The 23,951-nt window shown below is 39.9% G+C and overlaps 1 protein-coding gene across 16 annotated transcripts in view; it reads left to right on the plus strand.

The window, feature by feature from the left end:
* LOC107216528 (ras GTPase-activating protein raskol) overlaps window positions 1-23,951 on the plus strand; it is a 226,219-nt gene that overhangs the window by 180,106 nt on the left and 22,162 nt on the right. For all 16 annotated transcript variants that reach the window (XM_046735810.1, XM_046735803.1, XM_046735804.1 and 13 more), the window contains one exon: window positions 18,045-18,139. In XM_046735810.1, the coding sequence (XP_046591766.1) occupies window positions 18,045-18,139 (95 nt within the window). The remainder of the gene's footprint in view (window positions 1-18,044; window positions 18,140-23,951) is intronic.

Here is a 23,951-nt window from a genome sequence, read left to right on the forward strand (position 1 = left end):
CCGAATGAAGACGAGGCTCCAATTAATCGTCATCAGCTCGTTTACGCAATCAATAACGGTGATCGAATACGCCTCACTTCTCGTGCCGCTCGGCTGGTCGGGGCATCAGCAATAAGCGGGTCATACGAACAGCTGAGAACAATGGTGCAGGATGTTTTGCATACACCCGTTGCATTCGATGCCATGCGTCGCAGCTGTTGACTAATTTTAAACAAAACTCCGTTTTTCTTCATGGGCGGCGAACAACTTGCCCGTAAAAAAAAAAACAAAAAACAAAACAGCACCCGAGCCACGTTCTCTGAAAGTGATAAGCATTGTTCGACCCAATTTCAGTGCATTATTACTCAATTTCTCTCGGTGCAGCACTCCGTCAACTCAAGTGACCCGTTTCGGAGCATCATCCACAAATCGTTGAATATAGAATTTCATAATTTTTGGAAGAGATTAGATTGATTCATAGAATGTATGCCGGGGAATTGCATGTACAAGGTGCTTAAGCGTCATGTGACCATTATCTTCGAAGTTTTCTATTCTTTGTCAAATTATAAGAGAGAATCCGACTTCTGATTCGGACGATGATCAAGATCATCCTCAAGGAATCATAGCAATTAGGTATCTGGATAACTGAACCTAACCAGTTCATTATCATTGAATTTCTTGTTTACTTATTACCACTGATATTACAATGTGACAAAAGTACTGACCAAGCATCTTCCAACTCCGTATCGTTGTTTTCATGGTATTAATCGTGTATCTGCATATCGACGATGGGTTCAGTGATAGTTGTAGAGATTTAACGATCATTGGAGCGTCTGGCCGTTGGACTGTTGCGGTCGTAGTATTCGTGGTGATAGTTGGTAGTACTCTACTCGACGATTTTAGGGACCTACTTGCACCAGCTTCCACCTGCGCTCGCATCCAGGTGTTGGTATCGTGGCTATAGGTCCAGGGCCAAGTAAAGGTGCAGGTTAAATACGCTCTGCTCCTCCGACCTTCCTCGAAACTTATGGTGCATCTTCTCCCTCGTGATCGGATTGCCTGTGGGTACAACGCAGGGTCGGATTTATCTGCCATGCATGTATGTACCTCGGTAGCTGCAAACGCAGCGAAGATTCTTTTGCCGATTAAAATGCACGTACACATGTTTGTGGCGGTGCAGACTCGTTGTGGAAAAATCTCGTCAGATGTCCGATACGCGTGCTAAGCCTCTCCTTCTCTTCCCCTCTCTCTCTCTCTATCTTTCGGTCTCCAATGTGCTGGGTGCTCGTAAAGCCCGCAAACCGTGATTTGTGGTTATCGACTTACTCGATACGCATTTACAATTGAGACCATTTTTATGACCACGATGTCATTCTAAGCAGGATATCTGACGGCACGTGAAGGTTGAGGACAGCTTTCAGCATATCTTTCGTATACGGTATGGATGGATATTCGGTTTTCACATGAAAAAAATACACCTGAAACTAAATTTAATTTAAGCTGACAAACGAACTTCTTGGTACTGATAATTTTTTATTTATTTTTATTTTTTTGCTCATTCTTAATACTTCGAAATCAGCACCATTTTGAGGAAGGGTTAGTCACCCTTGAAACGAACTGGCATATTTTCTGAACACACTGAATAGAATGTATATGAGCCTGTCAAATGTGAGGTCAAATGTGCGTCCTTTGTTTGTGTTTGTGACTCCTACTTTCATTGAACCGTTGAAGTCGTAGCATCGATCAAAACGGTAGAGTCAACTTGACTCGACCTCATGAACAAAGATGAGCGGTGGGCTCATTTTGCGCTAGAACAATGAACCGCAAAACTAGAAGAACGGAAAAATAGAAAATGAAAACGAATAAGAGAAAACTGATTCCTTGTGGCTTCTCTCTTATTGGTGCGTAATCGAAAAGCTGATTGATTCGACTTTTCAAAACTGCTCCAAGCAGAAAACACACTTCGTACGGTTTTTTACAATACCGAGTTTAGAATAACGCCTTTTTCAAAATGTATTCACTGCCTCACCATTCCTACTACATACCCATTGCGAAACAGACTCGTTCACTTGTCGTTCAATATCCGTTTCTTTTCATATCGCACTTTGGTGCACGCATTGCAGCAGCATTCCATTCCGGTCTATTGTACATAGAAAATTCGCATTCGTCATTTAGTGCTAACTTCTTACTCGATACCATTGTTTAACCAATATTCTACTCCACCGAATTAGGAGGGTACCTGGCGGCTCGAAAAAAGAGTCAAGCTTTGGTGTTTTTTTGCTCACAACCTATGGGAGGAAATGAACTGATTTACTTTTGATTAAGTGTACATACATATTTATAAAAAAACTTCAACAAACAAAAACACAACAGTCGCTGGAAAAATAATGTTTTTTTATCGTGTTCTCTAGTCGTTGCCGGTCGCCAGTTTTTTTTTTGTATTTTTTCTTTCTTTTTTCATTTAATGACGACCAACTGAAATTTAAGTACGAAAAATTTATAAAAAATTTCGCCGTTTTTAGAAAAGTAAGATTGTTAACGATTTCCGAGTGTGCCTACGCGTATTTCGTGTAAATTTGAAGAGGATGTATCGAGCGGTTCTCGAGATATCGTGTCCATTAGTTTCGAAAACAGTGTTTCGAGAAAAACGCGCTCAAAGATTTTACTGTGGTTCTGCAATTGTTTTGAAGGTAAAGAGTATAAGTGAATATTTTCAATTTTGCCTTTAGTCATCAATGCTATGGTCCCCTGTAGCAATGGCTACATATGTATGTAGAAATTCACAGGGAATATTCTTAAGACATAAAACCTTTCAGAAAGTGCATAAAAATCGATATTTTGAACCCATCCAGATAGATGAGACCCCTTAAATACAGCAATCTGCTCACGTAACGGTGTAAATTTTTGCGTAGTGTGCGAATACAGTATCTGTCTATTTACTACATAAACGTTTATGATTCAAAAAGGATGAAAAGAACGTCACGTTTTTTTTACCGCCTGCCGAGAAAATTTGTCGGATATTCATACAGGAATTAAACATATGCAATAGCGAGCTCATCATTTTTAATTGCTCAGCAAAACAAGAGAATTAAATAACATACTATACCTTGCAATGCTTGAATACTGTGGATTTATGCATACAAGCACGTATGTCTGTATTGTTATGCGACTAAATTTATTCGAGGCAAGCAAATGCATCGGAAATTTGTTTTGTTGCTAAATCGTGTTGCAGCAGTTTATATGACGAACGACGTACATGTGTTTTTATTTTATGATATACTAGCTAAATCGCCGTGGCTTATGAATCCTACAATATGGTCCTACGATTTATCATAGGTTTAATTTGACTATCGAGATGTTTGATACTTTGTACTATAGATGGAATGAAAAATGAAGGTAAAAAAATTACGCTATTAACACAACGTCAGTCTAAGAGATTCTAGACTCGCAGGCCTTGTACAATTAAGAACGTTCAACCTTGAGTCAATGAATATCTCACATCGTCACGTTCAATCAGGGCCAATTCCATGATAATTTATCCGGATTCAGCGGACGGATAGTGGGAATAGACCTCCCTCGTCTAAATGCTTACGATCCTGACGGGAGTTTTTGAAAATCAGCTGAGAAACTATTTTTTCAATATAGAAATTGATATTGAACGTAGGACAAAAGTCGTCTTTTAATATTTTTTTAACTTCTGTCCATCGATTACAGTGTCTTGAATAGTTTTCGTAATATGCTTCTGAGTATGAAAAATGCTATTCGAAATAAAAACATCCGGCCCGCGGCTAAATCGTAACCTCAACTGACCACAAGCAGTCAACTTTCTCGTTAGACGAAAGATAAGCGTACTCACAACCGGAGTCAAATTATAGAAAATATTTGTTTTCACTTTTAATATGTCCGGTACAAGCACAATGGCTTTTTTGTTGGTTAACGTAGTGCAGGGTAAAAGAAAAGGGTCCCGAATTTTTGAACAACAACGGTTTCTCTAATAGCCGCTTAACTGCGATTATACGTTTAGAATTCCAAGAGGGTGAGACCAACGATTACGATATACTCAAAGCAGTGCAGAAAGATCATAAATGCACAGTAGGAAACATAGGTGAAACAAGCAACTTAACTCCGTCTCGAACACGTGAGTGTGTAAAGGAGCTGCTGGTGCCGGTGATAGTGGCTGGCTAAGAAGCTGACTCAACGGGTTCTGAATCAGCCGACATCTTGGCCTGAAGTGAACGGCATTTTTTGCCTACGGCACTCTGTGCCTCTCGCTGACGATGGAGTCACCGATACTCAGGCATCGTAATTGTGCTGGTGCTTGTTCTCTCGCCGCAAGTCGTACGTTTTGCCCCGTTACCAACACTACCTATATCGAACAAGGTACCTACTCGTAGTTTATGATAAGCCCAGTGCATACATACGCGCATTACTTTTACTCACAATCTACGCAACCAACTTCACTGCGGTTCACCGTAACCTATTTAGGCGCACTTAGTGCCAGCCGACTTTGACAAACGACGAGAAGAATACGAATTCAGAAAATAGTTAGTTGAATAAAAGGATCAGGGTTACCAACAACCTCTGGCTAAGCGATTAGCAATAATCCTTACAGCATGTTACACTTCCAGCATTGAAGTGTACTGATTAGCGTGTTTTTTTTTTCCACAAACATGACTCGGATTTCGTAATTGTACCAAATACTTGAACGATGGTTTAATTTTAGCTATTAGGATCTTTGAGTTTCTGACAGACATTCTGAGAGACGACATGTTTTTGTCTTCCTTAATCCATAGATAGTACAGTTTGTAATGTACCCGTGTGACTGGTCGAATCTTTTCATCAGTAAAGAAAATTTCCATGTCTATCTTCGTTTATTCTATGGATGTTCTTACAGTTGAAATCGTCAATTTTCTTCTCATATGCAGGTTTAAACCAAATTCACAAAGTTCAACTCGATTATCATATGTATAATAGAGTGTCATCTCTGAAGTTCATCTTTTGCGCCTGCTTTGTTTCATGCATAAGACTTCAAGACTTTTTGAGACCAGACTCAAAAGCCACGGGCTAAAACGCATTCTTTCAGTGCACGAAGCATCGCGTATCTGTAGCATTGAAGCGAACGTTACGCCGCGAGTCCGATCTTATATTTGCTTGGTGCCCGGCGCCGTTCCACTGACCTCTGACCCCTTTTTTGTGCCCTACGAAAGATGATGAAAAAACGCGATCACAGGGAACGAGATTGAGCGAAGGGAGAGGATCCAAAAAAGTAAACCACGTCTACTGTGACTGCTCGTTCAGCGATCTATTGCCTATTAGTATAATCGCGGGGGCATCAAGCTGATCTCTACGTACAGTGCACAATGGGCCCTTGAATGCTGTCAGTTCGCCTAATACTCGTTATTATATGCAGGTTTATACATTGCGCATTTACTCGGGTATTGTAATTGATCAAAGTCCACGGGGTGCGTAGCCAGGGGTTGCAGGCTACTCTGACCCAACACACGATTAGTATTGGCAAAACCCGTTTTTTTCTATTCTTCTCGCGAAGGGGATTTCGGGCACTTATGATGATTTTGCATGACATCCAGAGATCATGATGCGTTGATGCTACCGCTGGAATTGGTCCGCAAGCTTACACTTTGACACTGGTACTAACTGTGAAGATTTATTTCACCAAGTATAATGCACATATGCCAACCAATAATTTAGCGAACTAGTTGATTTGACCATCACTCGTCGTAAAGTTAATGCAACTCGTGAATTGAACTAATGGTTGAAATGATCAAGAAGTCCTTGATACTCGTATCCATCGCATAAATCATACATCATAAATAAAAGCAATTCACTGAACATATGACCAATGTAACCAAGTATTCATACCTCGAAGTTTATCAAACATTTACTACAGTCACTTCAGAAAATTTACATTTTCTGTCATTCAGTTCTTTTGTTTGGGTTTTCGTGTTTTTTCTTCCTCTGTATCAGAATAACAAAATGTAATATTAGGTGGTCATCACAGCATCGCGAAATGACCTTTGCTAGTGCCTCCCACTCGATTTGTCATTCGTATTATTATCTAGTCTCACACCATGATTGTGTAGGCAGGCTTCGCGGCAGATGGGCGTTGATGACTTTGAGCAAAATGCCGGCGAGTGCGTGCAACGATGCAAACACCTGCATGAAGAGATACAGGGAAATACACAAGTCGAAGGCAAAGAAGACAGCGGTGATTCAGTGCAGCATTCAGATAACGTCTGTCCTCCTTTATCGCGTTCGCTTGTTGTTGAATAATATCAAACTTGGCACGATATTGAATTACGTGACCATAACGCGCTTCCGCGTAGAAATAGACCCAACATTCATATTCCCATCGTGCAACGTGTTGCTGAAATTACTTCATTGCTAAATTGCTGGAAATTGGAGTTAATTCTAATTTCGCTTTCGCATTATATATACAACGTGCATATGTGTAACGCTACGTAACACGAATTCTATAAGTTTCCCGATCTGTTTCCGCAAGGTTTCAACGCCTCGAACCGCACAATCCCAATGGCGATGATGATGATTTACGTATATTTTTAGATCCTCCCTCATCGTCGCTTCGCTCATCCCACAGGCTCACATACGAAATGTATCTTCTCTATCCTACATCGCATGACTGAATATCTCTTTGAACCCACCTCGGAGTCCCACATAATGAAAACACGTATTATACCCGGGTTTAATTAAGGCTGGAACGCAGCTTTGTTCTTGCCGAATTCCTACTTGCATGATTACGTTAACAGCACTACAGCGCCCGTTTCTCGTTGTTATTATTAATATTGTTACGAAGCCTGGATGGATATTGCCGCTGCATATCGCTACTCTCGTAACTATAGATACGTATAATTGGTATGTGAATTTCGGAAGCAGTAAGATGCCTGTCTGGCGTAGGCACAATTTCGTTTCCTGAGTAGCTGACTCCGAATTATTCTGGTTGCGCTGTACCCGATTTCTACTTTCTATACATCGAGTGATACCTGCGTGCAGTTCAGAAGCTAATTATAGCTAACTGTGTACATATATACGTACTTGCCTAGATGCATACAAGAGTTACGGCACAGACATAGACTGAAAAGAACTGGGCTTCCCGATATTTTAACAGCAGCTCGTTTCTTCCTCAAATCTTATTTCCAGACCTCTTTCACGAGTCGATTCTTCTTTCACAGACGTAAATGAAACGTTGCTGTTATGTAATAATACATTTTATTACTTTTCTCTTTTTCTTTGTATGCCGATATTATCACATTCTTCGGCTTAAACTGAGCAAGAGGCGGCCCACAATTTGCATGGCAAATTGTGTGGAAGAATGTGAATAATTTCTAAAACCTTAAGCGAGGTGAATTCCAACTCTGACGACTGAGAACTATAATCGGTTTATGAAAATTTCTATAAATATCTGAGACAGCTGGCTGACGATTATTCCTTGTGAGACGTGAAATTCAGATGAATATAGAAGTCTATTTTTCTTTGTATTACACAAAATCCCGTAAAACTTCGTTTCATTCCTGTTTTGGAGCAATCAGATGAAGTTAACAAAATAGATGGGTTGCATTTTTCAATCACGCCTTGATAAATTTTTATCACAGAAGTGAGTGGGCTATATTCTAATGTGTAATACACAAGCATTAGTCCGAAATGATATTATGCATCATGCAAAAGTTTTATACGTGAACTTATTCGTGGAAATGTGGTTTCCCCTCCAAACTCATGTGACTCATGGGAGTAGAGCGAGATGTATCCGGTTTTTCCCTCCTTTCTCTCTTCCTCTTCTAATTATCACTGCAGCATACTCTGGATGTTCGTGTTCCCTGCCTTGCCCATTTCGTCGTCGTCGACGCCGGGTTATTCGCCGCCTGCAGTCATTGCTCTGTTGATATCTTTTATTAGATCCATTCCTTAGGATATGTGTCACACGTTGGTACGATAGGCACACTTTCTTCTCGATAATTTCTTTGCCAACGATGTAAGTGGGCATGTATAAGTATAGATTTACACAACTGAAGAAAGTTAGTAAGCTAAACGTACGGATGACAGTAAAACTTATTGAAGGTTAAGGATGTACCGGGTTTACAGTCTGAAAGAAAAGTTTTTCAACTGAAATATCGCAAATAACGAATAAAGTGATTCGAACTGAATTTCATTCACACAATATCGCCTCTACAACAAAAAAATTCCAAATTCTATGAATTCGAACCGAAAAAGCATATTTAATAGTAATACTAGATCAGTCACGTTCTTGCTGTACACTTTTTTAATATTAACAATCTGAACATGTTTTTTGACCGCTTTTATCAAATTTTACCTCATTTATGTTGTTGTAGATAATGTCTTTGTAACTCCTTAGTTAATTACGAAAACGTCGTATTATGCAAAATACCGATTGAGTTGTAATTGATAAACTTAATATTCGTAGAAGAACATGATAATAATTTTGAATATTCACTGCAGGAAGTTTCTGGAAAATCCACTTACAAACGAAAAAATCCCTGACTCATTGCAAGTGAATGAATAACAAACACAACTGAACTATTTCTTTTGGCCCAATCAACTAATCTTCAGTCGAATAATCTAAACTCTTTAAAACTCTGATATCATCACCATTTTTGTTCTACTCATTTTTTTATTGGACTGTACGCCTGATGTATCCTCAACGTGGCTTATGTGGGGCTTTCTTTGTCAACCGAAGCACTTTCATCGTCTGCCAGACTGCGTAGGAAACCGCTGCTGGGATTCTGCTCCCCCTCCCAGTTTTCCTTCTCGAAGTTCTAAAAAATGTCCCAGAAGTCAAAAAACAATAAGTTACCCAGTTGACAACAGAGAAAGGTCCAGAGAAAATTGACTGTGCAAAAAATGGCGACTTAACCTCTCAGTTCGTTAGTATAAAAAGGATCTGTACTGGAGGTGAATAAGATACGGGAGGGGAGAAAACGGATACTGAGAATGTTGGTTTTTGCTCTGACTTATTCAGACGCATTAACGCAACATGGTGTGGAACACATGCGTGTGTTTCGAGGACTAAGAATACCTATCCAGCACCCACTTACCCTCCCGTAGCAAACGAAATCCGGGTGGATGTAAATTTTAAGCTCTCTACGGGACGGGAATTTGTGGATCGTTGGGATGAGTCGGGCGGGTTAGTTTCGTTTCACGACATCCGGTCCAGTCCCTTCCCTTGCCTTCTCTTCCTCTCGTGGCTAATAAGCTGTACCGAATTATGCAAATATGGATACAAAGGCGGCGTGGCGTTCACCGCAAGCCCCACGTCTAACATAAAAGCGAGGACTCGGGCTTTGGCCAAAGCTGCAGTGCATGCAGAGGTGCTCTTTCAGCCACGGGCCCGCAACATGTCTGTCTCTCTGTGTACGCCACTTCACACGACCATAAACAAACGGCAAAAAAGTAACTTTCATCCTCGAAAGACTGATGCCAGCGACGCGACGCACCGTCGCCATCGCCACTGGCAGCTCATTTCAGTCGCCCTCCGGTCGCCTCTGGATGAAAAGGGATGAAAACGGATAAAAAGAAGGGGTGCAGGCCTTTATATGCGATGATTACAGAACTGTAACGCCCTGTCATGACTGGCACATACGGTGATTGTACTCCTAGAGGCTGTGAAAGGTTAAACTTCTAATATCATCTGAATGGACACAGATACTCCGAAACGTTGATAAAGAAATCCTCCGTTGCAGTGATTACTCCTGACAAAAATTTGTGCAATCCAACAAACTTCAGGATGCAGGAATTAGATTGAAGTGAAACGTTAATGAGATCCTTTACCCGTTTCCCGGGCAGCAAAATACGTCGAATCTCATTCGTGCTAAGGATCCAAACTCCAAATGGTCAAAACACCAAGTAGCACTTCCATTTTATCAAAGTATGTGAGGGGAATTGGGTTAATGTCATGTGCGAATTGTTCGTTAATCATTAGTATGATTTCGAATTTGAACTCCTGGTGGCTTACTGAACGATTCAGAACATTCTTCAATAGCCAGATTCTTCGGTAAATACTTAGAGTCAAGTATCCCGAAAGAGAACACCACGAGAGATGGCTTTCAGTATGATTTGTAGCCGCTGATTGTGAGTCAATAACTGGATTGAAAATATGCATGCGCTGTAACGATACCAGAAACAAAGGCAAACAAGAAAGAGACATGACGTAAAACCACGTGGGACCCCTGAGGCATTTCGTCACCAATGCCTCATACACCATTTCGCCGCAGAAAAATTACAATACAAATGATAACAAAAGCACCGTTCCAGCGGCTTAGGATCAACAGACTTTTTGTTTGGACTATGGAGTGTCGGATGCTGCTGGAGGAGTGACTGCATCTTCATTCACGATTGCCTAATGCCTGCCAGCGTGACGAAATGATTTCGTATGCTATTTTACGCCGATGGTTATACAACAATATGAGCATGAAAAAAGGGTGAACTGTGCGCTCAGACTGGCCGATAAGCGATTATCGCCATGACCGAGTAGGATTAATTGCTCATTTAATATGTATCTTATACTAGTTGGAATCGGAGCATATGTTCAAGATGTTGATTATGCAGAGGATGATGGATTGAAATGCTCTTGTGCGGATGAAGTAGGCATACATATATGTATGTTGTACGCGTGTGTATATGTATAGGCGTCAGGCAGACTCCATTTACTTCTGTAGCACTCATCTCAGGAGCACCTCGATGCGGTCGCCTCGCTGCAGCGAGCGGCGTGGTACGTATTTCAAACAGCTGCAGTAACGTAACACTGGATCTTGACGTTGGGAAACCTGGAATAAAAATACTTCCTATTCCTGCAGCCTACACTCATCTAATACAGTCGAAGTAACAGAGCATTGCTTGTGTGCTGGATACATAAATATAAGCAGGCGATACTAGACTGACTATTCCTCCTGCTTGTGATCGATTAAGGGTGTATTTTTAAAGGACTCGAGTCTCCCAAAAAGCCCGGGCAAGCGGCACACTTCTGTTTCAACAGTTAGTCGGTTAGCCTCACATGGAACAATCGTGTTATTATCAGAATTTTTTCTAAGCTGCCTCTTATGGTTACAGATATAGCTGTAAAGGTATCATGGGAGTTTGAATCTTGTGATCGCTTTGGTTGATCGGAAAAGATCATGGTGGGAAAAAGCACCAAGAATATTTTTTCCAACTAAGTGGTAGTGTTGAAACATTTTGGATTTGTAAACGTACTTTCAAGTTTTCAGTATTCTTTTAATGATGTTGTGTTTTGGTTTGTTGATGATTTCATACTCGAGAATGTTACGCAAGTAATGATTCTTTACATCGTTTCTTTTAACCAAGCGTAAAACATTAATTACACTACTAGAAGAATATAGATCCTTGCCACGCCACGTACATGCATATGAAATATTAAAAAAATTTACGAAGTCATTTTGGATTCACATTAAATTCTGATATGGCATGTGTGCTCCCTTCAAATTCAAGGAACATTCCATGAAATATTCACCCATGAAATTTTACGAAGTATATCTTTGCATCTTTTGAAACGCGGTGATATTCCATGAACACTTTGAACTAATCTGTAATCTTTTCTAAAGTCTGGATAACATCTCATGGAGTATTCTCAAGTACCCATGAAATCCGTAAAATAAAATTCCATGAAAAATTCCTAAACTTTTGAAAATTTAGTGTAGGCATATTTTGAAGTGACCAATTTTTTTAGTGTAAACGTTAATGAATATGATTGTCTTGACCTCAATAATGACGAATAAGTATTTGTTTCTTAGATATAGAGGTCAGTGAAAAAACGTCAATTTGTTTACGTTTCGGCCCGGGTGGGAACTCTCCTCAGAACGAATTTTTTTTAATAATCTGATGCAAGAATTTTTTGAATGATAAAACTCAATGTGGACATGACGATGAAACATATTTACAGAATAAAATTTTAAAATACACTGCTACATTACAATTATACAGTGCAATACGGAACTCCCAAGCTCGAATCTTGGATCACATTTACTGGCAAGGAAGGACGGACGTTGAAATTCATCGTTACAATTTCAACGTCCGTCCTTTCTTGTCAAAAAATTCTCGCACCAGATTATTGAAAAAAATTGGTTCTGAGGAGGGCCCATACCCGGAGCCGAAACGTAAACAAATTGACGTTTTTTCACTGACCTGCATATGTAAGAAACAAATACTTATTGGTAAAAGTTAATATTTAAAGTTTGAAAAATCGGCATGGTTCGATTGGAACGGACTTCGAAGAATCGGTTGATCGGTTTGTTGATGCGAATGCATTCCTCACTTAACAGTCGCTTTCATTGTGATTGCGTTCAATTGTTAGTGTCAACGCTCTGAGGTTTCGTTAATGCGTTTTACAAAGAACCGTTTTGTTTACTCGCTCCCAAAACCGATTGACCATTCGCAGGGAAAACAGCGTAAAAGTTGAATGTATTTTGCAGAATAGTAAAGTAAATTTTGATATCTCGTATTTACACGAATGTAACGCAATGGAATTCCAAAAGGCCACGCCTGTGAGTTGCAACAGCAGTGAAAGATACAAGAGGAGCCATTGATGAGAGAAGAACAAAGTCGTGGTATCACGAACGTCACACATGCATGTATGCGCACGGTTGCGTTGATCTCCGTTCTCTGCAGCGTCACTCACTAATTGTGAAAGAGAAAAAGAAAGAAGATGAGAGACTGCAGTCTTGTCAATCAGCGGAATTAAAACGGAGAAAATAATTACTGGCGTAGACATACGGACGGATGGATCAAGGGAGTGCAAGGTACCAGAAGACTCCGGTTTCAGCCGTTATCTGAGTTGCACGTAATTATAATGTGTCTGTTGAATTCTTGCGTTATTGCGTTCGTTATTGCCATTGTCATTACCATTGCCTCGAAGTCAATTTGGGTGGCAGTTCACTCCAAAGCGATATTGGCAGCACCTGCCACCGCAAGCTAAGCAAACGTCAAACGGTAGCAAGCTGTGGATACACGTGTGATCGCGATTTTATCCACTGTTTCTACCCTTTTGAAGTGGGAGTAGAGGAGGTGAGTTCTGGCATCTGCCATCCTGTCCACCGTTGCGTGTCTGTCGGTCGATTTTAAATTGCAGGAACCACGCCGCTCTAATTACCCTTGGTAGTAATGATTCGGATATGAAACAAGTCAAGCGATCTTGACATTGATAAGCTGATTCTAACCCGACTAAACTAACGCATGCAACAACGTTGCCTCCCAGGTTTAAATCCATCGCTTATTAGTCAGCTACTACCAGCAATGGTTCCGGTTTCACCGGGCAACCGGTTGTCTATCTTGAATTACGACATCTGAGCCGTGGGGAACACGCGACTATTGATTAGAGCTAAAATGTCATCAACCTAATTGTGGTGTTCTGTATATACTTGACACCACCAGTTCTGGGTTGGAAGTAAGTTCGGTTTTCAACGTTCGCGGATCAAAGATTAAAACCAGATTCGATCGTTTCACCTACTGGAAATACGTCAGCAATCACGGATCGATTAATGAAACGTGAAATATCAGGTACGAGGGGCGTATTTTTTTACCTCTTCAGTATTTTTCAAGCGTTCATTCGCAGGCTCGCTTGAGTACCTCAGAGCAAGTACGAGGCACTTTGTGTTCCTTCCAATCGAGTGAATCTCAGAGCGAGTCGAGGACTCCTACGGAATTTACCGCGGATAATGTAACGGCAGGGTCTCAAATTTGCCCTCCGGACTCTGGCAGGACCACCATGAAGAAGAGCCAGTTGCTCACTTGGGAAATTCGAGCCCATGTGTTATGAATTGCGTTACGAGCGGATGACGTGCTTGATTGTTTGGGTCAAATCGGTCGTTCAGAATGAAAACGAAAAATAAATTGCTAGAGTTTTTGTGAGCCACACCATCTGAATGTGTGCAGCAGCTGTTCTCTTTCTCTCCAAATATTAATCGCGGAAAATTACTGTCCCATTCCTCCCCACCCATTTGCCTGAAACGCTTATCCTCTTTCCCTGCCGCAGTATGACCGAATATTCTGCAGGTATTTACGTCAGAGCCATTTCATCCGGAAATCGCTGTCGCCATGGAACTGGAGATGAATTGTGGGATGGTTCTTCTACAGAATCCTTAAATCAGTTACGACCCGACGACTTTTTTCAATAGCTTCAAATCCCTCTGTCACTGCGGGCTCGCATGTGACATGAAGTGACGTACGAGTCAGTCGTGACACACCGAAATCATATTCAAAATGACGGAACTCACGCCTGCTGCTGTTTACACGTCTACTCATCCCTGCACTGGAATATAATGTCGAATGCATATGGGCATGATATACAGTAAAAGGGCGTTGCCGGTGTTGACGTCGGTCTCTGTGTCGCGAAACAACCATCCCCGATTTTGATATTCTCATTAGCAAAGCAGTGGTGCACGATTCACTCAACCACTCGTACGATTTGCACAATTTCATTTAACTGCATGCATTTTCTTGAACAGTATAGCAATGAATCGGTGTACTTGGAAAGTCGTTCACCTTGAAACGGTGCCTGAGTGATAAAAAATGCGATAGGAAAGATCGAACGCATTTTTTTTCGCCCATAAGCAACCGCACGCATCTGAATAACCAGTCGGAATGACGTCGCCTCGTTGTCCCGTGCTTTTTTTTTTTGTCCGTGCTAGACTTCACGGCTCAACGTCATTTATAATATAATCGCGCGTGCTAATAGTCGTCGCATTAGTGGCACTTTTGGCTCACCCCATCTGAGGGGTAGCCCATAATAGAGCGATAAATTCGACGGTCCGAACCCCCATCTGTGGAAGGACTTGATACAATACGAGGCAGAGGCATGTAGCTTGCGAAGCGTCGACTGTATCCTGCGTTAACAATCATTTATGTATATTCGCTCTCCGACTGACTAGCTGCCTTGCTCTCTTCTCGATGAACCCAATTGCATGTGAATACTTCACGCTGGCATGAACTGGTTCATCCTCAGCATTGAACTCGTCCACACTTCGTACTGAACAGTTGCTAGAAATACCCATTTGAAGTGCTATCAATTTCTCTTCTTTGCACGTGACACATAGTAAGAATTGGGACAATTTCGAGTCTGTATTAAATCTCTTTTTTTACACTGTTAGAAATGCGGTGTTAAATGAAATACCGACAATATTCTGTAGAACTTCACACCATGTTGGTGTTCACTTTACGACCACTTGGTGTCAAGAATCGAACGATTTACACCGATGATGTTTAATCTTATACTAATCGGTATGGACTATTGTTGATACCATGAATTTTCTGACAGTGTATGAAAATTTGAGCATTACCGATCTGGAATAGAGAATAGAAGACTCTACAACAAAGTGCACGCCTCAAAATCGTGAAAACCAGTTATTTCCTTCTTGCAGACAGTTCTCCAAATGGATCTTTAGACATTTTTCTTCTCGATTTTGGGATTTGGGTTTATTAAATGGTTGTTCTTTTTTTGCAAGATTGAGTTTCGCAGGTTCGATGTATAAGTATTTTCGAAAACGCGTTGATTTTCATATGGCGAACTATTAAACTGTCTATTATTCATGTTAGAAGAATCAGTCTTACATTAATTCTTTAGTATTCGACTTCTGCAGGACTATGCATATAAATGCATACATTACGCAGATGGATGAATTGTTCTCCAGATAGAAAGTCCCGCCTAGCTGTTCAATGAATACGAAATGAAAAGCGTTTTGGATAGTAACAGCGATCAAGACTTCTAGGTCAACTGCACGGCGGCAAATTCTAATTGGACAAACAATAATTACTACTGCGTTTTTTTCCATGCCTACGCTTTGTGCAACGTTGTACAACGTTTCCCCGACGACAAGGCAACGAAGCGCTGCTACTGCAGATGCCGCAGTTAAAATGGTTAAAAAATTCTTTTAATTATAAAGGGCTCTCGGCGAAAGGTGCAGTCATGCAAATGCAGTCGACCTAGCTACGTGCATATGGTGGACGGCATATTGGGCAGTGTTCATCGAACGGTGCAGCGGTGAAAATAATGAAACCCGTTGCTGGCGTCGCTGCTGCTGTTACTGCTGATTGATTGATGTCGATTTTTCTCTCGTCGTAATTTACGGCTCTCTTCAGCTAACGTGTAGGGTTTATTATGTCCAAACCGAGTCTCCCTCTTTCGGCATAATTATTGTCCTCGGATTTTCTGTCTCGTTATTTCGCACTGATTCAAATTTACTTTTTGAGCGATTATGTTTACAGTATAAAATTTTGCAGTTCGTATGGAAATTTCACGAATACGACGAACAAATGTAAAAATTTTAGTACGGTACAAATGTCGACAGATTTTTTCATCCTGTTCGTTAAATTTGTTTCAAACATTTTTCGTTATATTCCCAATTCACATGAGTAATTTTTCTCGACACATTGCGATAAATTGACTAATTGCAGGCACAACCCACTCGCAGATTTCTATAACATAAAAATTCACGATTCGCAGATGTAACAATAAATTAAACGCTTTGAATAATTGTCGTACTTCATTTCTTGAACTTTCATATTTTCATATGCGTTGGATTCTTGTTATTGAAAGAATCGATGGTGTCGGGTATTCACACACAAATGCCAACGAGCTGGCAAAGATCGATATATTTTTATCCATCACCGTCTGAATATTCTACAGGTTCGATCGTTAAATATAACTGGCCTAATTCTTAAATATCTCCGTCTGGTTCAGAAGATGGAAAATGATCCTTGCTAAGATCATTATTCAGTCACCATAGCGTGATTGAAATTTAGGAACAATTTAAAAGTATATTATTTTGCGAAATTAAAGTCAAGGCATTTCCATACAAGCGTGTTTTTATTATATACGTCTGTCATGGTGTATTTTTATGGTGGCATGTGTACGTTTATCTCATACGATACACATGATATGATATCATGTATTGTGGTGTTTCTTTAGGATGCAGCATTTTACTTTTTTCCTACCTGAAAAACTTGTACGTAAGAAGAGAAAATAAAAAAATACTCGATAATCCAGTTTTGAATGCCCGCTCTCAGAATACGAAGTTTTCCCATTCGAATGATATGGGAAAGATGTCATATTTTTCTAATGGTTACCACTCAGGTGCATTTGATGATACGGATTTGTTTCTAGGAACATTTTGTAGAGAAATTAATTTCGTTGAATTTTCGGCGTAAAGTCAAGATTTTGGTCGCTAAAGACGTTTGCTTACCGGACACATAGTTGAGAAATTAATTTTCTAGAAAATACTTCCAAGATTAAGTCCGTATCATTAAATGTGGCTGGGTGGTTACGATAAAAGAAGTCAAAAAAAAAAAAAAAAAACAGATCGTCCCCATTTTACGCAAATGGGAAAACTTCGCATTCATCGAACGATCCTTCAAAATCGGATATAAGACGTATGCTTCGGCGAGGACTTTCCGTTTCTTCACACCGAGCAAAGCAAGTTTTTCAGGTATGAGCGAAATAAATGTATAGCTTCCAAACGAAACGGCCTAGCATGCGTAGCACCCATGTAAGTCGGACAACAACTGCGGGAAAAGTTGTTACTTATGGGGAATTACCGTTTTCTTGCGAAATATCGTGACAGGGTAAAATTGGAGAAGGGTGAAGGAGCCCTGCTGGCATGTTAACAAAGAAACGTACATAGGCATATGCATATACGTGCACAACATACACATGTGTATACGCCCGCAGTTGTACTTCGATATTATTGTTTCCGGTCGGAGACAGAACGGCTGTAGACTAACGGTCAAAATGTAGAGTTATGGACCTCTAAATACGCCCCTCTTGAGCCCCATTTGAGAACCTCGGCACTGTTTACTATTACCAACCTCCTAAATGGTCTTCTCACATGTACAAAAGTCTCGAGTTTCTTGCAACCGCTGCACGTGCAGCCGCTGCATTTCAAGAATCGGTGTGTAAGCCAATTGCTGATAAACGTCTGTTTCGAAATGATTTAAACAGGGTGAGACGAAGGTACGATCGGATCCTTCCACGACATCTCGACTAAATCGCAATTTTCGTTTTCTCGTTTCAGATACCTCCTACGAGAAAGCCTGCCGGCGAGGAAGCGCACCAGCTACACCCGTACTTGGTGCCCGACCCCTTGACGTCACCCCCAACCGCATAGTGGTGAGTCTATTGTCAATATAAACAACCGGGTTTTACGAACAACCTGTATCGTAAAGAGGTCATTTCCAGGGAAAGGGAACATTATCAGTGGTGGCATTCTAAATATACGCTGAATAGTTTTATTTTTTTCTATTCGTTGATAAACTTCTTGACCAAGGGTGGAGTCAAAAAGTAGAATGGCTACAATCATGTAATGCATCATGCAATCATGCAATCAAAAAATGCATGAACAAGGTGAAGTAAAGAAAACTAAAGTATAGAAGTGTCAGAACGAATGAGAATATATCAAGCCAAAACATGGAAGGGTTTATTTCTATTTTCTATAATACTCTGCTTTTCTACACTTCGACTTTTCTACATTTCAACTTATGACATTGTCAAAATCTTTGGAATAAATTTTCGTGTGTTAAAAAAATTCAATATTGAGATTTTTCTATTTCGTAACCTTTTCGGCTTTACTTTTTAACTCTCGCCCGCAAAAAGATGTATATAAAAATCTATCGAAAAACCCTCTACACTTTTGCCAAATTTTCGTCAAACATAGATAAAGGTTGAAAAAGTCTCGCATTATTGTTCGTCAAATTTTAGAACAAGAAAAGAAAAAAAAATGACATCAAAGTTACGCACTCAATCGCATAATATTAGCTGTTCGAAATTTAACCGAAACGATGCTCTCGAAATCTGTACAAGTTTCCCTTTAAAGTTTTATAAAAATTCAGAACTTTTTTCAAGTTTCCGTCAATCTCGTAACAATCACAAAATTAATCATTGAAATTCATTCGCACACATGACATTCGTTACTTAGTTCTATATGTTTACGTTATATGTGATCACTATTATCCAGTATTACAATTTTTCGATTAACCATTGTAAAGCAAAGTGGGCAAAGGTATAAATTATGGTCCTGAATGCACGGTAGAAAAAACGATCCCCAGTTTGGAGATGAAAAGCGGAAAAGAATAACTCGTGAAAAAAACCAAGACGATAAAGATAACCTTTACGACGTTTGGTTTGAGTACGAAGTCTTGGCCTACGGGTAATAGGAAGCCTGAATTTAATGCGTTTAGGGCTGTGTTCTGGTAATTTTCCTTTTTTTTTTCTCGCTCTCTTTCTCCTCCCCTTCGCTCCTCTTGCGTTACGAATGATTTACGCGCTTTTGACACCGCAGCGCGCAACTGCAGGGACTTATAACGTAAGTTTGTCGAAGCCCCAGGGCTAGAAACGTATCAATGAAATTCAAACTGTGTATAACGGGCCTGAACCAGCCGCAACAACTGCACCGCGAGTGTCTGTCTCACTGTTTGGAGCGTTTCATGTATATTTAAGGCTGACAAGGCGCCTGCCTTCGGCCGATGGAGCGAAAGGTATAATTTTCAGGAGTGTCGAGTTTCAAACCGTCCGTTTCTCCGATATGAAATAAGAGAAACAGCTCCTCGAGGACAAACGGCATTCTTTGACAATGATACGTTACGATATACGTTATGTATCTCTCACGTGTTACGTTCTCCGTCATGTTGTATTTGTGTCGCTGCGTATGCGTGAAATAAAACAGATATAATCCAAAAGTAAATTCAAGATAATAGCCAGTTTGAGAAACTTGCCGTGTTTTGGTAGATGTATCCTTCTTTTTCTTTTTTATTTGTATTATTATACATATTGCGTAACAAATGCAAATTTTCTCGGGATAATCCGATGAGAGGTCGTTTCACTAATCTATGTGATATTAAGAAATTGAAATAATACCGAAGGAGGAAAAAAAGTTCACAAAGTTGAAGTTAGCAACGATAAGGCAACGCAACATTGAAAAAGAAGGACTGTTTTTTAGGATCGCCGAATGAGTTGAGTTTATAAAATACGGGTATCTTTCGTCTTATTACGTTCTACCGAATTCCAGACAAGCCTAATGTTGCGAAATAACGTTTTTTCCTCATAATTCCTCGTTCCGTTGATGTCAAGATTTTGAATCTCGTTAAAGTTCAGCGGTTTTCACCGTAATTCACCTGCTCGTAAAAGCTTATCGAAACCGGACGAACATCGATTGTCGGTCGCCGTGTGGTTTTCAAACCCCGTTATCAATTTTTCCATTATACCTCAAACAAAACGTACATTCGAAGTCGAATATTTCAAATACGCGAAGCCAAAAGACCGTTGCCTCCTTGTTGTACACGATTATTTACATAACAAGAGTATGTTACGCGGTTTTTCACAAAGCACGAAATTGAGGTTAGGTTCGCGTAATGGCAGATTTTTTTACGACAGCGCATGCGTACGCGCATTGACAGACTGATTCGAGCGTTACAGAAACAAATAATTTTTGTACGGAAAACACGCATGGAAAATACGTAAAACATGCTCGCGTTTTATAAAGTTCCTTTTCGTCGTAAAACCAATTCAAAATCGTACAGATGCGTAAGTAAATGCATTTGTTGTAACGAACAATAATAATTGGGCTTATAATTTGAAGAAGATGAAGACAAAGGCACTATGCATTTTCCAGCCCGGAATAGTATTTTCAATTTCTCTAACCACATCTTAACGCAATACTCGAAATTTTTAACTCCGTATCTATCGTAGCGAATGCGGTGTACTGAAAACTTATAATTCTGTAGAAAAACATTGTATAATGAGACATAAATGTTGTAGATATTTCGTGGAATAGTAGTTGAACTATTACACATCTAAATAGGAGGAAAAACCATAACAACGTGATTGATTATACTATGAGTATGCAGACACTTGTATAACAAGTATTTCCTGAGAAAGTATTTCATACCTAATAAAAATATTCATATCATTGTTTAGCGCAAGAAATAACATAAACACATAATATGCGTTTATTATCCCGTGAAAATAGCTGCCATTGCCACAACTATAACAAGATTTTCCCTCAGTTAGGTTGGTATACGACTCCTCTAAATCTCCTCACGCACTTGACATTGCTGCCAACTGATCCACGCCCAAAGGTATCATAATCTTGCAACTTCTGCAGCGATGCGAGTGAGTGAGAAAGTGAATGAACGAATGAATGGATGAATCACGTCGATTGCGTTATGCGAGGGTCTTCTTTTCCCATCGACACGGTAAATACAAGGTCCTCCAAGATTGATGGCATAGACTATGAGACTGAGAGCAGCGAGCCTGCATTTCTGTGCAGCAACTCGCTTCTCCCTAGATTCGTCCCAGAATAGATCGTCGTATTCCTTCTTCTGTCGTCGTTCGACTTCAGAACCGGCCACACACGATTTCGACTCCTACACCTCCTGAAAAATTGCAAGCTTCATATGCTGAAAAGAAAATTGGCGAAAAAAAAGAAACTTCATGGCAGAACAATTCAAAAACTGACACATGTAGTCGTTCAAGTTAAATTTTGGTCAAAGCAACGTGTTTTTTTTTTATACATCAAAAAAAATTGAAACCCTGCATGGAGTTCAACTGAATCATTTTCTTGTACTTTCTTTTATACCGAATTCTCATGGTTTGTCTAAGTTTGGTCTCTAATCATGCGTCTCATCACCGTTGCATTGCATATTACTTCGTGATCGACGAATGAAAATATATTCCACAAAGCGTGCTGTTCTGCGTTGTGCAAATTTTCTTGCGTCAAGCTAAAAATAACCGCCAGGTGATTGGACTCATTGATAGAACAATTTTTTCAACGATTATCTGACAGGCAACTCTTGTTTCGTGTAAAATATACTTCATAAATTTTTCACCCGTACGTTTTAAACCACGTTTAAATGCTTTCTTATTCATTATCTCGATTGTATCAACAATTTTGCCCTCATAACCCCGAAAGTGAAGGCATCATTGTTCAAGAAAGCGAAGCCATATTCGCTGCATTCTTACGTCGCAATATTATTATAGATAAAAAAATCGATCTAAACGATGTAAACATCATTTTATTGATTTATTTCTTACATTTACAAACTTTTCACCACTGGCTCTGATATTCTTATCGTCCGTTCAAACGCACGAAACGCTTCTTTGGTGAACCCACATGAGAGAGGCAATACCATGCTTGCATCCACCTGTAAAACCAGATACTAAAGTGATGATACTTCGCACATAATTCATGTCAAAACGTATTGCTGTATAAATACCAGCCGATGTTGCACACTCGTGACGTTCTACAATTTTTATAGACTCTTGGCTTTTGACCAGCACCGATGTTACGACGTACGATTTGGTACGAACTTTGAGCTCTGGACTAATTTTTGCCTCTACGGTGCATGCCGAGCTGAAGCGACGTACCTGGATGTACCTAATCGGCGCATCCCCGTAACTTTCTCGAACAGATCCAAGTATATTATAATTATATCTGTCAGGTTATGTGTATGGAAAATGTAGATACTCATTGATAATGATAGATAAATGATTTCTGTACACTCTCTTGGGTATAAAGACGTATGTAGGAAACAAAGTAAATGAAGCAGACTGCGATTGACGTTCATTGTGAGGTTATAGTGCACTTTCGAAATCTTGACGTAAAATAAATTTTCAAAATTACACGTATATATGGAAGAGCAGCCACGATTTATCGATTAAATCTCATTAAGTACAAATGTGAATAATAATTTTGCAGAAAAAAACTATACAAATAAATATTTATCTTTGTTAATTAATAATACACTCATTCTTATCATATTCTTATGTAAACACGCCTGAAATTTATGTACAATACATACACTCCGTTTGGGAAATTTTTTTATTTTTTCTAATACACGTGGTGCGAGACACTTCCGTGTCTCTTGATAATTCACTACTGGTTGGTACAAAATGACAATAAGTCGCAGCAAATTGTTCCCATGCACCTTGGCACGCAGTTGTTCATTTTGTATAATTTATCCCCCTGGACTGAGGCAACGGGCTCGTCGGACCCCGGACTATTTTTATTACGCCGATTTATTATCCGGTGTCTCTCGGGTGGACGTTGACTCCCGCAGCAGGAGAAGGAAGAATATATTTGAAACTAGTTTTTCTTGAGTCGATTTGGACCCTCCTCCCAAAGGATCGTTAGCATCCGTCCAACCGACGGTGAGCGCACGAAAAATTCGAGGCCGAAAAGTCTCCCGTCCTAAAAACCGTGTGAACGAGAGATAAGATTATAATAACAATGACGACGTGAAATCGATCAGAGGTACCTACATTAAATTCCAAGGAGGACGAACTCTGTCGATTTCTGCAGCGAAATGGAAACGGGTCTTGACGACATTATCATAAAGCCAGCTACTCCGCGATATCGATTTTTCCTTTTACTAGTTCTTCTTCCTTGCGTGTTTTTCTAACCGAACATTCCAATTTATGTCTGAAGCTTTGCCGTTATACTTTCTTTCCATTTTCCTCGGCTGTTTCCAATTATTTGAGTCCGTTTTTCTAGTTTCGTTTCAAAGCGATCTACATTTTTTCCCTTATTTTCATTTCCAAACACTTTACCAAGGTACGGAAATAGATTCTAAAAGAAATGTCGAACCTCCAGTTCCATATGAACAAAACGAGTACAGCAAATCCTGGTACGCAACGTATGGTACGGAAATGAAACTATAATACCTTTCGCGTGGTTTGAAAGATGGCGCCAAGCGGTAGCTGTAATAACGTCAGAAGTGCACTGGCCAATCTCTGCCGTCCTATCAACTTACCGCGACATTATTGAACGACGACAAAAAACACGAATAAATCCCGGGTTGTAAGATGCGTTATACCTGTAAAATATTTAAACTTTATGAGTATTTGTGAAAAATGAACGTATAGAAAAGAAAACTGTCTATGTCTTGCTCAAACGGAGTCTATTCCAATTTCGAATAAAAATTTCCTG

This window comes from Neodiprion lecontei, chromosome 3 (assembly GCF_021901455.1).
Source record: "Neodiprion lecontei isolate iyNeoLeco1 chromosome 3, iyNeoLeco1.1, whole genome shotgun sequence".
Taxonomy (NCBI): Eukaryota; Metazoa; Arthropoda; class Insecta; order Hymenoptera; family Diprionidae; genus Neodiprion; species Neodiprion lecontei.